Source organism: Micromys minutus, assembly GCF_963924665.1.
Source record: "Micromys minutus genome assembly, chromosome: 30".
NCBI classification, from domain to species: Eukaryota; Metazoa; Chordata; class Mammalia; order Rodentia; family Muridae; genus Micromys; species Micromys minutus.
Genome location: NC_137965.1, coordinates 19,684,947 through 19,703,666, shown reverse-complemented (window position 1 = coordinate 19,703,666; position 18,720 = coordinate 19,684,947). Strand labels below are relative to the sequence as shown.

The 18,720-nt window shown below is 48.0% G+C and overlaps 1 protein-coding gene across 1 annotated transcript; it reads right to left on the bottom strand.

The window, feature by feature from the left end:
• Positions 1 to 27: 27 nt before the first annotated feature.
• Positions 28 to 18,260, bottom strand: PNLDC1 (PARN like ribonuclease domain containing exonuclease 1; the record flags this gene model as incomplete). The annotated part of the gene is made up of 19 exons (XM_080941814.1): positions 28 to 91; positions 1,082 to 1,180; positions 1,284 to 1,459; positions 1,707 to 1,803; positions 3,124 to 3,166; positions 3,306 to 3,359; positions 3,749 to 3,813; positions 5,327 to 5,382; positions 6,403 to 6,488; positions 7,885 to 7,954; positions 8,922 to 9,065; positions 9,253 to 9,329; positions 12,154 to 12,254; positions 14,278 to 14,366; positions 14,515 to 14,638; positions 15,263 to 15,302; positions 17,483 to 17,556; positions 17,846 to 17,903; positions 18,185 to 18,260. The coding sequence occupies 19 exons, from the start codon at positions 18,258 to 18,260 to the stop codon at positions 28 to 30; spliced, it is 1,593 nt and encodes a 530-aa protein (XP_080797940.1).
• Between the last annotated feature and the right edge of the window lie 460 nt (positions 18,261 to 18,720).

The following is an 18,720-nucleotide window of genomic DNA, read 5'->3' as shown; positions in this document are numbered from 1 at the left end:
GACAGAAGCTGAGGCGGCTCACTGCTCTCAGGGGCTGTGTCTTCCCAGGAGAAATGCAATCATGGCCCAGGTGGTTACCACACTGCAGACCCTGTAAGACGAAGACATAAATCAGAGGCGAGGACAAGGCAGGGTCTGCCCCCCATTCTCTCCTCCCTATTTTATTCATTAAATGTCCCTAGGCTGGCCTTAAATCTGCTATGTGGCCAGAGAGACCCTTGAACTTCTGAACTTCTGATCCTCCTACCTCCTGGAGTGACAGGTAAGCACCACAGTTGGTTTAGGTGGTGCTGGGGACCTACGCCAGAGCTTCAGCACGCTAGGCAAGCACGCTACCAACAGACCTACATCCCCAGCATGAACTCCCTCCAACCAATCGGCAGGGGCCAGTGCTGAACTTCTGCCTCTCAAGGTCAAGGTCAGAGGCTGCCGAGACAACACTGTCCTTGGTAGCTAGCTAGAGCTCCTAAGGATCAACTCCAAGTCTGTTTTTGAGTCACTTGATCCCCAACCTCAAATGTGACTTAACCCTTCTGGGTGCTGCTACTCGCTCGGTTCCCTCCCCACCACCCAGGCTGGAGCACTTCACAGCCATCTTTGCTCCCTGGTGCTCCCTATCCTCTGCCTCCTCCGTGCCCCTACTAGCACAGGAGACAGCAGGCTTTGCAAATGGGAGCTGGATTGTGTCCCCTCCTCCACTCAGTCCCATAGCCACAGCCCTCACTGACGTACCCTCATTAGATGGGACCCATTCCTTACCTTATCCCCTTTTCCTGTTCCCCTTCATTGGTCCTCCGCTCACAGATACCTCATACAAGGATCACTGCCCCACCCGCCCACTCCTTACTTCCCTGACTCTTACTGAGGGTTCCATCATCTCCTCTGAACTGTATCCTGCCCCCAGGTCCCAACCCTACTTCGTTGACAGAGGAGAGCCCAACACTCCAGTGGGACGTTCGGAATACACTTCGCCTCACACCTATCAACAACAGCTTGACAACTCATAGCAGCTACTGAGCTGGCCAGAACCAGACCAAATGGGACCCCAACAGGCAGAAGAGCTTTCTGCCAGGTCACTCACTGTAACAGGCAGATGATGTTGGGGGAATGTCTCCAGTACCGGTACAGGGAGACCTGAAGGGTTGGGTGGTTCCTGTACTCCTTCAAGACACTGCGGGCACTGCCGAAAGAAGTTTGCTCAGGTCAGCAAGTACTGTGGCCACAGCCACTAAAGGCGAAGCGGCAGCGAGGAAAAGGAGGCAGGGCTGGAGCGGGGCACCTACTCCTTAAACTTATTGGTGAGGAGCAGGAACTGGCTTCGAGTGAACCGCCTGACATCGAACTTGCAGAGATTCTGGAACTCGCGGTAGACCTGGTGCTCGCACACCTCTGGCCACCTCCTGACAGTGACAATGAGCACGGGAGGCCGGATGCTGGGGTGATCCGGGCCAGAAAAATTCTAGGAAGACAAAACCAAGGGAAAGTCTCCGTATCTCTGACACTCCGTACAACGTGAAAATGCTACAAGAGTCTAGACTGTGTTTGGGGCTGGAATCAGGGAGGAGAAAGGAGTGTCGTGGCGCGTGAGCCTCCTCAGCTCCCATTGGATCCTGCATCTTCATGAGAACCCCATAGTAGCACATCCCAGGGAGCACTAGGCTGCTGCCCCCCAGGCCTGAGCCAGATGACAGAGCAGATATACTCACGATTTTCGGGACCCCAGCTCGGATAAGATTCACTTGGTTCACATAAGGCGCCAGCACATCGAGGTATTGGGGGAAGGCGGGCTCGTGCACATCGCCGCTGCGTGACAGAGAAAAACCCTGAAGCACTTGGGCACATGGGTTGTTATGCAGGTCCTCAGCTATAGCTAGGGTTCTGGTGGGAGAACAGGGAAGGGAGCTGCCTCAGGGCCTCTCCTTTCTACCCTCCCAAGTTTTAGGGCTCATTTTGGTGGGCTTCCCACACACATACAAGCAGAGTTTGTACTAAGAACTTCTGGTATCTGCAGCCAGTCACCGGTACAAGCTGGGAGAGTGAGAGGTTCCTGTTTGAAGGAAGCTCCACTTTATAATCTCTGCAGTAACATCACCCTGACTCCTATGCCCTCCCCCTGCCTCTACTGCCAGCTGCACCCCAAATGTAGCACTGGCCAAGGTGCCAGGAGGCCTAGACAGCCATGAGCTACTCTAACCTGAAAAGGTTTTCCAGTCATAAGGGCTAAAATGAATTAAGGGGGTAGGGCACAGGTCCAAAACCCTAGGCCTGCTGCTGCAGGCAGCCCCCTTTGTGCCAGCCTACAGCACCTGCCAGTGAACACCAGGATGTCACCACAGCAGGGGGGAGGAAAGCAGCTGGAAGGTTCCTTACAGAAGCTATACACCTCACATCAGCTTATCAGACAATACTTGTCTTCTTATCGTGGTCAGAAGAGACCTCTAAAGGCAGTTCCTAAATCCACAGTGTACTCCAAAACATTTCTAGGCCAGTCCTGAAGAACAGGTTACAACTGTCATCTGTGGGCCCATGAATCCCATAGAATTAATGTGACCCACACAACGGCTCTGTCATATGTCAATGGTGCCCTTGGTGTCTGTGTACCAGTTCAGCAGCACTGGGATGTCACCATCAGGGACCACGTGTTTGTGTTCCAATTAGGGTTTCTATGTTCCTCCATTCATGGACCAACCCCAGCCCCGTCCTCCCTCGGCCTTTATGAGCCACTGGTGGTGCGTCTTTCATTTCAACACTTTATCCTCTTACTTCACTGGAGCCTGAAAGCTATGAGAACACACGTTGTCAACATGTCTACAGCTCTGAGCCAGGAGGTTCTCTATGAGAAATTCAGACTCTAGTCCAACCCTGCTCTGCTCTGCGGGTTTCCTGACACACAGCGGTCTCCACATTGTCAAGACAGTGCAGGACCCAGGCAGGAGGCACTGTGGCAGCAAAGGGCTCTGGGGAGCAGACTGCTTGCTTCAACACTGTGCTGGCTGTTGGGGAGACACCCACACGCTACACATCCCTTCTCTTTGGTGGTCCTGTGACCCAGAGGTCCTAGTTTATAACAGGGGTTTGCTGAGACCTGAGGGCTTGACACCAGAACGAAGAAAGGACACTCACCCATGCACCCTCTGTAGGAGTAAGTGAGCCACTTTCAAGAGAACTAAAAGAAAAAACAAGAGACAGAACCGATCTCAGGCCTGTGGAAAAGTGCAAACCCAACTCTGTGCTACCCAACAGAAACCAAACAAGACCCAGTCCACGTCAACAGAGCAGGAGGCCCTTCGAAAGGAACACGTTACCTGACCCACACAGGAAAGCGTCATAGGCTGCTTCATGAGGGCACTTGGTCTCAGCTGAAGCGATTTCCAAAAGAGACAAATGACCCGCTGGTGATTAGAATGATCATGAGGAAACCTCTCTTCCCACCCTATTCAACAACCTCGGCAAGTGTGGCACACACTGTGTACCCTTCTCCTATTCATAGACATTTTTCACTCTGGTCCTGGCCATGTGGAGAGGGCAGCCTATACCCCACACATTGAGAGAAAACAGGTTCCTGTGCCCAGAACAGTTCTCTGGCTTAGCACATCTGTAAGGCAGACTTGTGGGGAACAAAGCAAGGTGGGCCAGAAAGGAATCCCAGCCCAGGTCTACAGCCTTCTGCCTGGGGACCAGAGTGGAGGACCCTGAACACGGAGGGCCCTTGGCCAACTATTTGCGGGGCCAGAGCTCAGGGACATACCATATTTCTTACACTGTCTTGCATGAATAATCACTGGTCCAGAATTCTTAGTGGGATTCAAGTTACTATTAGAAAAACAGAAGGGGAATAAAGATTAATTCACTAAAAGTAACTCCTTCTTGTCCCTAAGCTCCTTAAGTTACAGAGATCCATGCTCAGCACATCCTTTCTTAAAAGACAAATATCTAGCATGGACCAAAGAGGTCTTGATAAGGCCACAGACCACGAGGCTCTAGGTTCAATTCCTGATGCTTCAAACAAAGGAAAACAGAAGACAACAGGCCAGCCAACTGGGACCTGGAGCTTCACAAAAGCAATGCGGTGGTCACACAAGGGAAGGGGGTAAAGGCCCAAAAGGTAATGGATGAGAAGAGGGCTCAAGAGGAGCGACTCTAAGATGCAATAGTGAAGGTGAGGAGAGAAACAGGGAAACCCACCAGGAAAAAAAAATCGAGAGCACAACAAAGGAGGAGGAAGCCCAAGCCTCAAGGCACTGTAAAGCAACCCTTGAACAGCTCAGGGGCCACAGCCCGTGCTAATGCCTCATGTGCCACATCCTGCCAGATACAAACACAGGGGCCCTGAGGAACTGTCAAAGGGGGAGAAACCTAACACCAGTGGGCCTGTGTGAAAGGGAGGCTGTGTGGAGGATGAAGGCAGGCTGGGTAACTTGTCTCTAGGAAATAAATACATACGCTACCATACCAGTTTTAGGCACTTCACCAAGGGCTTCGCACTCGTGAAGAGGTTCTGACACTTTTATTCCATAGCCTGATTAACACATATTCCAAGTCCCCGAGAAAACTACAGGGTTACCATGGGAGCCAGGGAGAGGGTCGAAAAGTGAGGAGCTTGGCTTTAAGTTTTAGATGGTGATGGGAAGGGAAACAAAAAGTGATGGCTTGGGTTCCTAGGAAAAGGATGAGTAGGCGGAGTCTAAGAGAAGGGAGGAGGCAAGGAGAGTGTAGTGAGCACAGAGAAGAGCCCCGCTGGCCTCAAAAGAGGAGGGTATGTGGGAAACAGCTTAGCTGTTCACACGCTTGCCTAGCATGTACAAAGCCCTGGGTTCTATCCCTAGCACCCCCAAAAAACTGAGCATACTGGTACTCGGCTGTAATCTCAGCATTTGGAAGAGAGACAAAAGGATCAGAAAGTAGTTCAAGTCATTTTTGTCTACATGGTGAGTTCAAGGCCAGCCTGAGACACCTGCGCCCAGGAAGGTGATGACTGTGTGCTGGTGACAGGAGACTCAACGGGGATGGCAGAACTTGTAAAATGTTCAAGACGGGCACAGGCTCAGGCCTTGACCTCTAACCTCTTGACTTTTTTTCCAGAAGTGAAGCTAAGAATGCTGTCTAAGGCAGGGACAGAGGGAAGGACATTAGGTCCACACAGCTGTGTCCTAGGGAACAGTACCACAAAATTGTTTTGTTGTCCAATAAAAAGCATTCCAATTACATACAAATACTTTAAAACCAGGGAGCTTGGAATAAGTTAAAATCAGAGAGAGGTCTCAGAGGTCCCTTGTGGCCTGGGCAGCTGAGGCTGTGGGCCTTGCTCCAGAAATACCTTCCTCACCTGCTCAGCACTTCATACACTTCCGAGAGGTTGGAGACTCGTGGGAAACGCAGTTCCTGCAATCATGAAGAACGAAGCACTGTGCTTGGGGTCACCATCTGCTGCAGGCCTCGCAAAGGGTCACTATATGGACCTGGCAAATGCTGGCCTTGACACCATCCCAGGGTCAGGAGAGCAGGACTCTGAGGGTGTCACAGAAGACATCCTAGTGACCCTGGCTAGACATCAGTGTCAGCCACAGAACTCACACCTTGTTTAGGAAAGTATGTGAACACTGGAATCTGAGACCCTGGACTAAGTCAGGCTCTATATGCAGAATATCTGGCATTCTGAGGATCATAAGGCCTTGGGGTAATGCCAGATTACTAAGTCCCAAGATCAAAGATGGAACAGGTGAAGACCAAATACTCAGGGCTTCTCTGGAAGCTGAGGATCCCCTTCCGAGTTCTGCTGCCCTCCTCGAGAAGCCCACTTTAAGTCATTAACCTAAAGCTTTAAAACATTGAGGGATTCTCCTTGCTGTTTTTCTGCTTAATTCCTAAAGGTATTTAAAGTACTTGAATGCCTCTTTCTCTTTTCCACATATAGTGTGTGACCTGGGCTATAGGACAGTCACCTGGGGAGCTTTTGGAATACCACCTGGCTCCACTCTAGACCACACAGGAAGTAGACAGTGGAGCTGGGATCAGTCTGCACCCTCCCGTGATTCTAACTCGGTCAGAGAACCCATGACTTCAGTGCTTGACAAAAACGGGGTTTCCTCCAGACTTTACAAGGGGCCCCCTCATCCTTTAGGATGATACCCTGAGTTCAATTCCCAGAAACCACAAGGTTTCTGTAATGGAATCCAATGCCCTCTTCTGGTGTGTCTGAAGACAGCTACAGTGTCTCAAGACGCTGTCTTAAAAACCTAAACAGAACAAAATGTCCATAAAATTATTGCTCTGTTGTCTGATGAAAAGTACACTATTTACCTACAAATACATTACAACTGGGGGCTTGGAATATAAAAATCCATTGAAAAGTGTCACAAGTATAAACTCAACACCCTTACCCCAAAGCAAACCACATCTTACCTTCCAGATGTCCTTTGTCACATTCTTGGTGTCAATGAGGACAGGAAACAGGCTATGGATGTTCTGCTTAAACTGATCGTAGCTTTCTGAGGGGGAAGGTCCAAAGGGGACACATGAGTTTCTGGGTTAGTGGAAACACACAGAGCTACCCTCTGGCCCTGCTTGCCACCGCACTAACTAGTAAAGCAGAGAGAACAAGTCACAAACTGCAAGTATTTCCAATACTCATGGAGGACTTTGACTCTCCAGCCACTTGGCCACTGCCACTTGATGGTAAAGGTCAGTGGCTTTCCACAGCACTCAAGACCCTGCCTGCTGCTGTTATCAGCTAACAGCCCCAGGAGCTGGGAAGACAGGTGTGAAGTAAGTTATAAAAAGCTATGCAGAGAACAGTCCAAGGCAAATCAACTGAATACCTTACAAGCACCCTGGTAAGGAAGGGCCCGTAACAGACTCTTAATAACTTATACTCTGTGTAGTTACACTGCATATGGATACTGAAGTTTACACACACAAAATCCCACCACACATCGCAAGCAAAGAGCCCCAGGACTCCCTACCACACGCCCCGCCCAACAGAACCTCTATCAGGTCCTCTCCCTGGGCCCTGGGGTCCTTCTGCTCAGCTGTGGATTTGTGAAAGGTCCTAACCTCCTCCTCCCAGCTGCCCGCTGCTCACAAGTTCTGAGGCTACAGCACTTTGCCATAGCCACAGGCCCCAGGGCCACAAAGACCCCAACCAACTGCAGTAACTTCCCTATCTGCCTCACTTCCCCTCTTCCATCCTAACAGAATGTTTTTTCTGTTTGCTCAAGCTTTCTCGGTGCATCTTATTCATTTGCCTCTACTTTTTCCAATATGCTCAAACGGAGCTGTTCTGTCCAGTCCTGCTTTGCAGAACTCCCTCCGGGAGCTTCCTGTCCTATTGCATCTAGTGCATGCCACACCTCTGTGAACCTGCTTACCCCTGCCACCCAGCTGAGGTCGCTACTGCCATCTCACCTCACAGCTAAGCAGAGAAGGCAAAGGGACCAGCCGGAGGACACACACACACACACACACACACACACCCCGAGGGATGGACACTACCCACTACCCTATACTGTCATTTGTCCAAGAACAGACTCAGGTGTGCAAAAGGAGCACAGCCACCAGACAGGAGCCCAGGTGGTCACTGAAACACCTAGACATCTGTTAGGTCTATAATGGCCTGAGGGGGAAAAGCCAACTTTAAGGTTAAATACGCAATCTAAACAAGTATGTAAAGACTTAAAACAAGGGAGAAAAGCCAAAGTGTTAAGCAATGAAGGGTGAGTTCTTTCTTTCCTACATTTGTGACCTTGCCCAAGGTCACACCCTGGGGCAGGCACAGGAAGAGGCTATGTAATCAGAGTCACCCTCCTTGAGGAAGCTCCCTGGTCTCAACTCAGAAGGTGGTATAGACGCAGACCTGAGGTTAGGAGAGCCTGGCTTCATCCCTACCTGGAAGAGGTCGGAAGAACTTCTCATGGAGATGCAGTAGGTCCATCATCATGTTATGTCCTACCAAGGGCTACTTGGAGTAAAGCAACAGGTGAGAGAGAGGAATTCTAAAATTCAAGTCCCACCTTTGGTCTAAAGCAGGTCTTGTCTTTTTGTTTGTTTGTTTGTTTGTTTGTTTGTTTTCTCAATAAAGAATATAGCTTTATAATCTAGCTTCAGTGTCTTTCAGCTCCCAAATAAGGGAACATGAATGATGGGGCGGAAAGAGGGAAGGAAACTGGGAGGGGGAGGAGAAAGATGGAGGGAAGGGAGAGAGCAGGGAAACAGACAGGGAAGGGAAGGGGAGGGGAGGGGAGGGGAGGGGAAGGAAGGGAAGGAAAAGGAAAGGGAGGGGAAGGGAAGGAAAAGGAAAGGGAGGGGAAGGGAAGGGAAGGGAGGGTAAGGGAAGGGAAGGGAGATGAGTAAACCGCAGGGTCCACACTGGGAATCTGAGGCAGACACAATTTTTCTGAGCAATTTTAGGCAGTTGCTGTTAAAATTCCCATGCTGCAGGGGACAAAGACACAGGAAACGCTCATGCTAACCAACCACAGTAAAAGCAAGGCTATGTCCACGAAGCCAGAAGCAATTTACCAAAGACAAGGAGCCATCTTAAAAATCTACTAGTCATTTATTTCATGTTATGTGGGTGCTTGGGCTGCACGTATGTCTATGTATCATGTATGCCTGGTGTCCACAGAGGCCAGAGAGGGGTCATATCCACTGGAGTTACAGATAAAGAGGCCCTGTGAGTGTGGGAATCAAACCTGGGTCCTCTGCAACAACAACAAGTGCTCTTAACCACTGAACCGTCTCTCCAGACCCCAAGAATCACTTTCAAAAAAAAAAAAAAATATATATATATATATATCTTTAACCACTTGGCTTTTTCAATAAGGTCAAGTGAAAGAAGATAACTTTATTGGCAGAGAGCCTTCAAAATCTACTGCTATAAATACAAAAGATGATGGGAAAACAAGAAAAGAGATGCTCCCTACCTTCTGGGCTTTCACCAACATCTGGAAAAAGACGGAGAAGCCTCTTGCAGAGAGAAGAATCTGCTCCTTCCAACAGCTGACTTGGTCACAAGAGGCATGCTCAAGGTACCAGCGATGTGGCTGGTTTACCTTCTTCACAATCACCTGCAGTGGAGAGAGACAAGCCGCTCTGAGCGAGTGCCCTGCCCAGCAACGCAGCTGGAAAGCAGGCGTCTCTTTAACACAGAGAGAAACACAAAACAGAAGCCTTTCAGAGGGCCAGATACTGCTACAGGAGGGGGTAGGGTGAGGATGAAGCTGCTAAGGACACATGCACTAGGCAAGGACTCACCCCCTCCTCTTTCAGTACTGTCCAGATGTTGGGGAGGGCCTGCCTCAGCACCAGTTGGACCTCAAAGGCTTGGAACCCTGCAGCAAGGAAGCATACACAGAACCTGAACACTACCAAACTTCCCTTCCCTATGGGTGGAGCCTGAAAGGAAAAGACAGAGCCTGTGACCAGTGGGCTGCACCAGAAGCCTGCTTCCAGGGCGCCCAAGCCTACATCCATGTGTGCCTGTAGAATGTTCTAGAAAAACAGCCTCAAAGGTCTGGATCTCAAGAATGCTCTTCAGTTGGGGACCCTCATGTGGCTGTTTCTGAAGTTTGCAGCTGATGATATTAACTGTACTGGAAACTAATACTAGGGCTAGAGAGATGGCTCAGGGGTTAAGAGCACTAACTGTTCTTCCGGAGTTCCTAAGTTCAAATCCCAGCAACCACATGGTAGCTCACAAACATCTATAATGTGATCTGATGCCCTCTTCTGGTGTCAGAAGACAGCTACAATGTATTTATATATAATAAATAAGTTTTTTTTTAAAAAAAAAAAAGCTAACACTAATTAGAGAAGGCACTTTAATGGCAAAAAAAGTTAAAAATAACATGTAAAAAAAATAACTGGTTTCTCAAATAAAAATATTTAGTAAATTGGGTGTAACTAGTGTAATCCTAGCACTCTGGAGCAAAAGCAACCACATCTTTTTGAGTTTGGGGCCATCCTGGTATAAAAAGTTCCAGGCCAGCCAATGCCACACAGTAAAATCTGTCTAAAGAAATGAAATAAGAGAGGCTGGAGAGTCAGCTCAATGGTTAAAAGCACTTGTTGCTCTTGGAGAAGATCTGGGTTCTGTTCCCAGCACCCACATGGTGGCTCACAACCATCCAAAACACCAACTTCAGGAGCTCCAATGCCCTGTTCTGACCGCCAAGGGTATGACCAGGCTGGCCTGGAGCTTATAGAGATCTGCCTGATTCTGTCTCCAGAGTGCAGGAGATTAAAGGCATGTGCCACGAGGCTGCTGGTGGCACATGGTCTTTGTATGCTGTGTAATTCTTTATAAGCAGGCTGTTACTCAGGGACTCTGTCACTGGGTGGCATGCCGGTCACTGCCCCGTGGTGTGTCTTGCTTTTTTACTGTGGCTATGGCAGTTATACCATCCAGATGCTCACACGACTCCCTATGCCAACACCAACAGGAAGCATTTGTACGCAGGGCCTCTGAACTCTTTGGGAAGGTCTCTGCTGAGGGGGCCGCCAAGCTTAGGGGCCATGTTTCTGTTGTGAGACATTTTCATGTAGCTCAGGCTGGCCTCAAGCTCACTACAGAGATGAGGATGATCTTGAACTCCTGATGTTCCTGCCTCTGCCTTCCACATGCTAGGCTTACAGAAGGGAGCCGATCACATCTGATTTTATAAAGTGCTGGGGATTGAACCCAGGACCTCGTGCATGCTGGGCAAGTCCTCTGCCCACTGTGCTACAGACCCAGGCCTCTACACACCTATCTTTTATTGAAAACTTAACGTTACAGCTAGCCAACACTTGAGTCTTACGGTGACTAGCTTCTCTGCTTGAGGAAAATAATTGAAAATATCCAGGTCTAAAAAAAAAAAAAAAAAATCTCAGGTCAGTTATTTTAAGTAAAAGCTTTAGTCCATTAAAATAAAGTAAGATGCTGGAGAGGTGGCTCAATGTAAGAGCACTGGCTGCTCTTCCAGAGGGCTTCAATTCCCAGCAACCGCATGGTAAATAACAGCCATCTATGATGGGAACTGATGCCCTCTTCTGGCACAAATGTGTACATGCAGATAGAGCACTCATACACACCAAAAGTTATATTCCATTAAAATAAAATAAAAAAAGATGCTGGAGAGATGGCTCAGTAATTAGGAGCCTTTGATGCTCTTACAGAGGACCTAGGTTCAGTTCCCAGCACCCACATGGTGACTTACTACCATCTGTAACTTCAGTTCCAGGGGATCCAGTGCCCTCTTCTGCCAACCGTGTACACCAGACGAATGTGGTGCACATACATAAAAGCAGGAAGAACAACCATACACATAAAATACTAAGTAAATACTAAAAGATTTTTTTTTCAGCAAAAACAGCAGCTGGGGCTGGAGACACCCGTACTTAGACTGCACAAGCCCTGACTGCGATCTCAAGTGTGCACACACAGGCACTCAGCTGATCCAGGTCTCAGTGGAAGAGGCCACCGGGTGCCCATCCCCAGGACAGCCCCTCTACTGCAGCCCACAGCACCAATGCTGTCCACACACTTCTTTTTCCACACATAGGCTGACGCAGAAATTAAGTAATAGATGCCCAAAGGCTGAGGCTTCCTAAGACGAAGAACATGACTTCCCACCAAGGTGGTTCTCTTGTAAAATGTCCTTTTGGAGCCTAAGTGTCCGGCTGGGAAGTGTGGTGACTGCCAACTGAGGCTGAGCCTGCCATGGGGCAGGCATGTTTTACCTTTGTCACTACTGTGCTAGGACAAATGACACACACACACAAACACACACACACACACACACACAGGCACACAAAATCAACAAGTCACAGCTGAGCAACACTCTGGAGACAGCTTTGACCTTACAGACTCCATGGCAAAGGGTCCACAGACCAGGCTCTGGGCATTGCCACAGTAGGGCATGGATTCCCCAAAGTCAGTAAATCAGGCATTTGAGTAGAATGAGAAGGACTGGCTCATGTGTGAGTCTACCCATGACAGTGCAGGTTAATAAGCCTCTGAGACTTGGGGATTCAGGTCAGGACTAAAGGATAAGCTACCTACTGAGCAAAGGCTTCACTCAGCCATGAGGGAATCAAGACCCATAGGAAAGAGAATTTGTTCCCCACCACCCCCATGCTCCCAGGCGGGGAGAGATGGCCTCCTGTCCTGCCTACCAGAGATGCCAGGCAGAGTCATCTGGTCACCTTCCTCAGCCAGGTCCAGCCACTGGGTCACCTTATCAATCACCACCTTGATTTGATCTTTATCCAGAGAGCTGTAAATGGGCAGAGGAAGGCAGAGATGTTGGCGGAGGTCATCCCAGACTCCTAAGGCAACCTTAAGGCTGGCTCGTGTCTGGGGCCTGTGTTTTCAGTGCCCTGACTTTATAGTGAAGGTCACCAATGAAAACAGTCCTTTGTACGCCACATCTTTTTGTGCAAGAGGAAGATAAACTCCTGTTCTTCAGGAACACACATCTGCCTTGATGGGGTAGATGGAAGAAAAGCCAGGGGCTCTTGACAGTGGGCTGCCCCTGGCTCCCAGAGGATTTGTAACGAACTTACTGAAACACGAGGGAAAAAAGAAGCACAAGAATGAACCTTCTGCTCCTCTGTCAGAAATCTAAGCGCTCTCTCTCTCTCTTCTCTCTCTCTCTCTCTCTCTCTCCTCTCTCTCGCTCTCTCTCTCTGTCTCTCGCTCTCTGTCTCTCGCTCTCTCTCTCTATCTCTCTCTCTCTGTCTCTCACTCTGTCTCTGTCTCTGTCTCTGTCTCTCTCTCTCTCTCGCTCTCTCTCTCCCCCCAACACTTGAAAAAATTAACAAAAGATCAAAACTTCAAACTGTTTCCCTCTGTTTTTACTCTTGAACCTTGAGGACCATTTAATTAAGAGTCTGAGAGGAAACACAACAGGGCAGACAAACTGTCAGAGCTGGAACTGGCAGCTGTGGGAGGCGAGGAGGAGGAGGAGGCCAGCCAGCTATGCCTTGTGAGTTAGGGTTCAAGAAAAATCAAGCAGATTCAGCAACAGAGGTCATCGAGCAGCTTGGATGGAGGGAGAGGCTGTAGATTAAGAGTGGGAAAGTCCGGCAGGGCAGTGCAAGCACGAGTAAGATTCTGGCAGGTATCCAAAAAGAAAGAAAGGGAAAGTTACCCACTTGGAATCTAAACTCAGAAAATCAGGCTTGGCGGTAAGGTTCCACAAGTGACCTCCTGCTTTTCCTTTCCAAAAAAAATCTACATTTTTGTATGAACATCAATACCAAATGCAAAAAAAAAAAACAAAAACAAAAAAAACCCACCAAAATATTCAAGATTACCCAGACTGTAAGAAAACCACATTTTTTAAGTCAAAGCTAATTGATTTTTTTTAAATTATAACCTGATAAAGATGAGCTCTTCACTCTAGGGTCCACACAGACACACTGACTGCTTAGCTGTTTCCCTCTGTACCTCACACAGTTAGCTTGTAAATCCCATAGCCCAATTCCTGTCTCTTTGAGTACCAAATTTAAGAGTTAATTTCTTAACCTGGCAGTGTGGTGCAGGCCTTTAATCCCACACTCTGGAGGCAGAGGCAGGCAGATCTCTGAGTTCGAGGCCAGCGTGGTCTATAAAGTAAGTTCCACAACAGCCAGGGTACACAGGGAAACCCTGTCTCTAACCCTCCCCCAGCCCAGAGTTAATCCCTTTTTTCCTTTCTGATTTTTCTTTTTAAGAGATGAAGGTTCTCCTGTGTAGCTCAGACTCACCTGAACTCACAATCATGCCACCCCACTCTCCTGAGTGTCGGATTACCAATGTGCCACTATGCTGTAAGTAAGAGGGGGACTGGGGTAGGGTAGAAAACAACCTGTCCTTTCTAGGTCTTCTCTACCACTTTGTGAGACAGAGCTTCTGTTTCTCGATGGCCTGAATCTCACCAAGTTAGCTAGGCTGTTAGCCAGCAAGCCCCAAGGATCCTCCCCAAGGCTGGGATTTGTGTGTGTGTATGTGTGTGTGTGTGTGTTTGTGTGTGTCTGTATTTTCCCTTTAAGGATCAAGCTGGGTGTTCTTCATAGCAAGCATTTTATCAACTGAACTTTACATCCCAAACCATGTATTTTCATTTTCAAGAAATGTTCACACAAGAGTTGAAAGGAGAAGATGTGGAAGGTGTTCCCTCCTCTCAGGAGAGTACAAGTGGCCAAAGTGACTGCAGCTAAGAGCAGATGGTTTGATGAGCCAGCCTCCCCATCCACAGAGAAGGTCAGAAGCCTAGCAGTAAGGGGACCAGAGGCACTTAGGAGGGCAGACCCTACCTTCTGACTGTCCAGTTCCCTCTCAGGATACTGTGTTTGATTTTCTTCTCCTGTTCTTCATTCATGTATGGGATTCCATTTTTGAGGAACTGGAAACAGGAACAAACAAGGTGACTAGTAAGAGCCATCGTGAGGGCCAGGCAGAAAAGTGAGGGGGAACACCTTGGCTTTGTGTAGAAGAGGGAGAAGGGAGGGGTTTAGAGCATACCTCTAACACCCTCCACAATAGGTGCATACCTTGTTATAGTCGAAGCCATACTGATTCAGAAACTGTACACTAGATGCCTGGAAAGAGAATTCTGAGTCCAGGATCCCAAATGTTGTAGGGAAGAGAAAGAAATTGCAGGAGTGTGCTACATACCTATAAAGCAGAGAAAATGAGGAGAAAACCCTCAGACGAGGACAGACAGACAGGCAAGCCAGCCTGGCTCATACGGCAGGGCCCGGGTGGGCTTGACTTTCATTTAAGTATCTAAATGGTTTCTGAATGCTCAATGTATTTTAGACACTGTCTAGGGGCCAAAGGAAACAAGGAGTACTATTGTTCTTGGGGAGCAAAGTCTAAGGCAGAAATAGGCCCCCAACCCACCCAAATAGTCAGCCTAAGCAGCAAGTCAGCTCCCTGCAAACACATACACAGCTCAGCACCCTGCAGCAGCTTCGGAGCAGAGCTGTCCCAAAAGGTACAGCACTCTTCTGATTATTGGTGCCTGAGCTTAGACATCTCTCCAGATGTTAACAACATTCCTTACTACTTTCCCAAGATCCACAAGAGCCATCAGGAGGAAACAAGAACCAGAACACTTGAGACACAGGCAGGGGAGGCCCCACAGAAAAGGCACTACTTCCAATCTTGACAGCACAGCGCTTGAGCAAAAGCCAGAAGTCAGAGGACAGAGTCCAGGACAAAGTGAGTCAGACCATCAAAGTGAAGCTACCAAACTCAGATGGGAAAAGCTGTGTGTATCACAGATGGCATACATACTTGTTTGACTCTCCTTCGATGCTGGAAAACACAGACAATCCTAGAACAGCAAGGGTAGATGTAAGGAACACAGAGGCAAAGCCATCTAGGTCAGCCAAAACAGACATTCTCACCAAACTTTGCACCCACAGAGAAGGGACTGCAGAACAGGGGAGCATTCTTATTGCAAAAACAGACTTACAGTGTGAGATCTACCACACCATAGCTTGTGCCAAAATTACAAAAAGTGTACTCATGGCCAGTTTTCTAAGCACAGAAGTAGTAAATCAACATTTTCAACGCTTCAAAATGAGCCAAGAATCAGGCCCAATGGCCTACACCTTGTAATCCCGACACTTGGGAGGTGGAGGCAGGGGGATCAGACATTGAAGAGTTTGGCTACATTCCTTCTTGAGAGGCTACAGCAGAAAGAATTTTATGAGTTTGAGGCCATCCCATATTTCCATGTGAAATTCTGTCTCAGAAAAACTAAAAGATAGCTCAGGGGATAAAGGCAATTTTTATGCAAACCCGATGGCCTGAGTTTAATTCCCGAGGCTGAGGTAAAGAACGGAATGTACCCACCAAGTTACCTTCTGACCTCCACACGTGTCCTTACTCATACATCATAAATAATGAACAAATTCCCAAATGTAAAAACTTGAAACCGACAGCAAAAAATGGTCCAAGTTGGCCACTTTCAAATCTCTATTACTATGATAAATAAGTCTCTCAAAGTGGAAAACTTCCAAAATGGTGGTGAGCAAATGAGCAAAAGAACTCAGCCAAAAGAGATTTCTTGTACTTCTCAAATAGATCTCATAAGGGAAAAAAAAAGTGGGGGGGGGGGCAGCAAAACACCAGAAGAGAGGGAAAGCAGACACGAGTGTACGCACGTCTCCAGAGAAAGTAGGAGTCACTAAAACCTGGCTCATAGCTTCTTTTTTATCATTCATTTTACTGAAAAAGTCAGGACCCCCATTAAAAAGGCAGGCCCTATAAAAAAAGAATTCACATTATCTGCAAATACCATCCAGCATTTATACTTATTTGTTCCTTTACATAAACTTGTAGAGCATTCACCATTGTGTCAGACTCTGAGAACACTGTGGATGGTTGGCTGTATCTCTCAATACTTTAATGCACACACTCTAACTCAGTCTCACTGATGGAAACATCCCAGATGCACAAAAGGGCACTGGTGTGTAAACATGAAGGCCGCCAATAACGAAAACGATTTTCGGGCTGGAGAGATGGCTCAGTGGTTAAGAGCACTGACTGCTCATCGAGAGGTCCTGAGTTCAATTCTCCATGATCAATGGTCGCTCAAAGCCATCTGTAAAGGGGATCCGATGCCCTCTTCTGGTGTGGATGAAGACAGCTACAGTGTACTCATATACATAAAACAAATCTTTAAAAAATGCTTTTTATTGTCAACAAATGGTTACTACATATACTTTACGTAGGACGCTAAGTCCTAGTCCATACTTTATAATATTATGGAACTGTTCAAATGACCAGGTCTGGATGCTAACACAGCCTTCCAAACTCCATTCAATGAAAAAAAAAAAAAAGCAAAAAACAAAATGTAAAACGTGTACAATCTGCTCTTGTAGGTTTTCTTTTTAAAAATTACACATACTGGGGCTAGAGAAATGTCAGGAATCTGTCCCAAAACGTACAAGGTGACGCACACTATCCACCAATAACCACAGTTACAGGGAATGTGACATACCCCTCTGACCTCTGTCAGCACTGCGGGCATGTGGTGCACTTATATACAGGCAAACACTAAAGACACACAATAAATCTTTAAAAAAAGAATCTTCTAATCACCTACACTCACAGACAAAACATATGGTTTCGTTCAAATGAATAGTTTTAACAGTGACTGTTCCTGGCACTGGTCTGTTTAGGCTATGAAATAAAAAGCTGGCAAATTCCTGCCTGACCAAAACCACCATCTTTCACACTGCAAATGTTCCAGGTGGTAGGGGTACACACACACACACACACACACACACACACACACGAACACACACACACCCCACCACCACCACCACTATCCACCATTCATACTGTCAGGGCTCCAGGTAGAACCTACACAGAGAGAGAGAGAGAGACTTAAAACGAACACACTTACGAAATGATAGACAATGTCTTTGAAAATGCCAAAGCTGGTTTTTCCCACAAAATACCTTCTAGAATGATCCATACCAAAGAGCTGAACATCAGACTCACCAATCTGACAAATTGTAAACTGCTGAACGCTCTGACGGGTCTTCAGATACCACTCAGACGGCAAGTCAAAAAGACTGTGAAGAAAAAGGCATCTCACTGCATAGGCAAGGGGATCAGATGCAGGTACCAGGCCTCACCAGCAGATACAAGGCCCTATCATCCCTGTTACCACAACTAGAGAACCTATCAGCATTTGACCAACAAAAGCCCCATCTCTCAACAGGTTGCTGTTGAGAGACATCTCGACCCACCGAAAAATATCCCCCAACACGCACCAAAACAAATAAACAAACAAAACAAAAACAAAAACCAGCCAACGCGAGCCTGATCAGAAACAAGGCTTGTGAGGTAAGACGTTAGTACCTGATTTGTTGGGGCCGGGACAAGTTTGAACGCAGACCTGTGAACTCTATGTCCAGACCTACGGGGGCACAAAACAGTCAAAAGTCCTCAGGCACAGAGCAAGCCACCACCTTTCGCGGTAAATGCTCCAGGTGGAACGGCTATGTACACAATAATGGAAAACAGGAATGGGGTATGTGGTCCTTTGATTGCTTCAGCCCCCCTGCCCGAGTGGAAAAGGAAGCCTCCTCTCCTTCCTAGGGACGCTCTCTGAGCTCCTCTGGGCTCGAGACACACACCGTACACACACACCAGTTCCCAGGCTGTCCCTGACAGGCCCTGCAACCCGAGGCACCTTACCCACGAAGTCCGCACCCGAGACAAGCTCCTGCAGGAGTGGAAGGCTCTGCTCAAATTCGTCCGCGCCCACGTCCATAGCCGCTGGTCCCAGGGCGCGCCGGATGCGGCCTCGTGCTGCCCACGCGTTTCCGCTGCGCAGGGCCTTAAAGCTCGTGCACGTGTCACACCAAGGCCGGAGCCTGGTTGGTGGGAGTTTTCGTTGCAGTGCCCACAGCCTTGATCGTAACTTGCTGGGAAAGTGGAGACTGTTGCCATCAAGAACTGCCAGTTGTGCTGAAAGCATCGTTGGTACCGGCGATCAGCTAGTATGGTCTTTAGTCTGTAGAAATGTCTGCCAGTGGTACCAGTGGCCACGCTCATTGTCCGCGGTCTGATATACCCTCTCAGTTCTAGACTTAAGTCTCCCTAGTCTGGGAGACTAGAAGTCCGGGCTTCAAGTGGGATGCTTCAATCCATATTTAACGTGAGGGAAGAAAAAAATACATGTATATCTTTGTTCCCAGATGGGTATTTATTGATCAGAGTGACTTACGTTA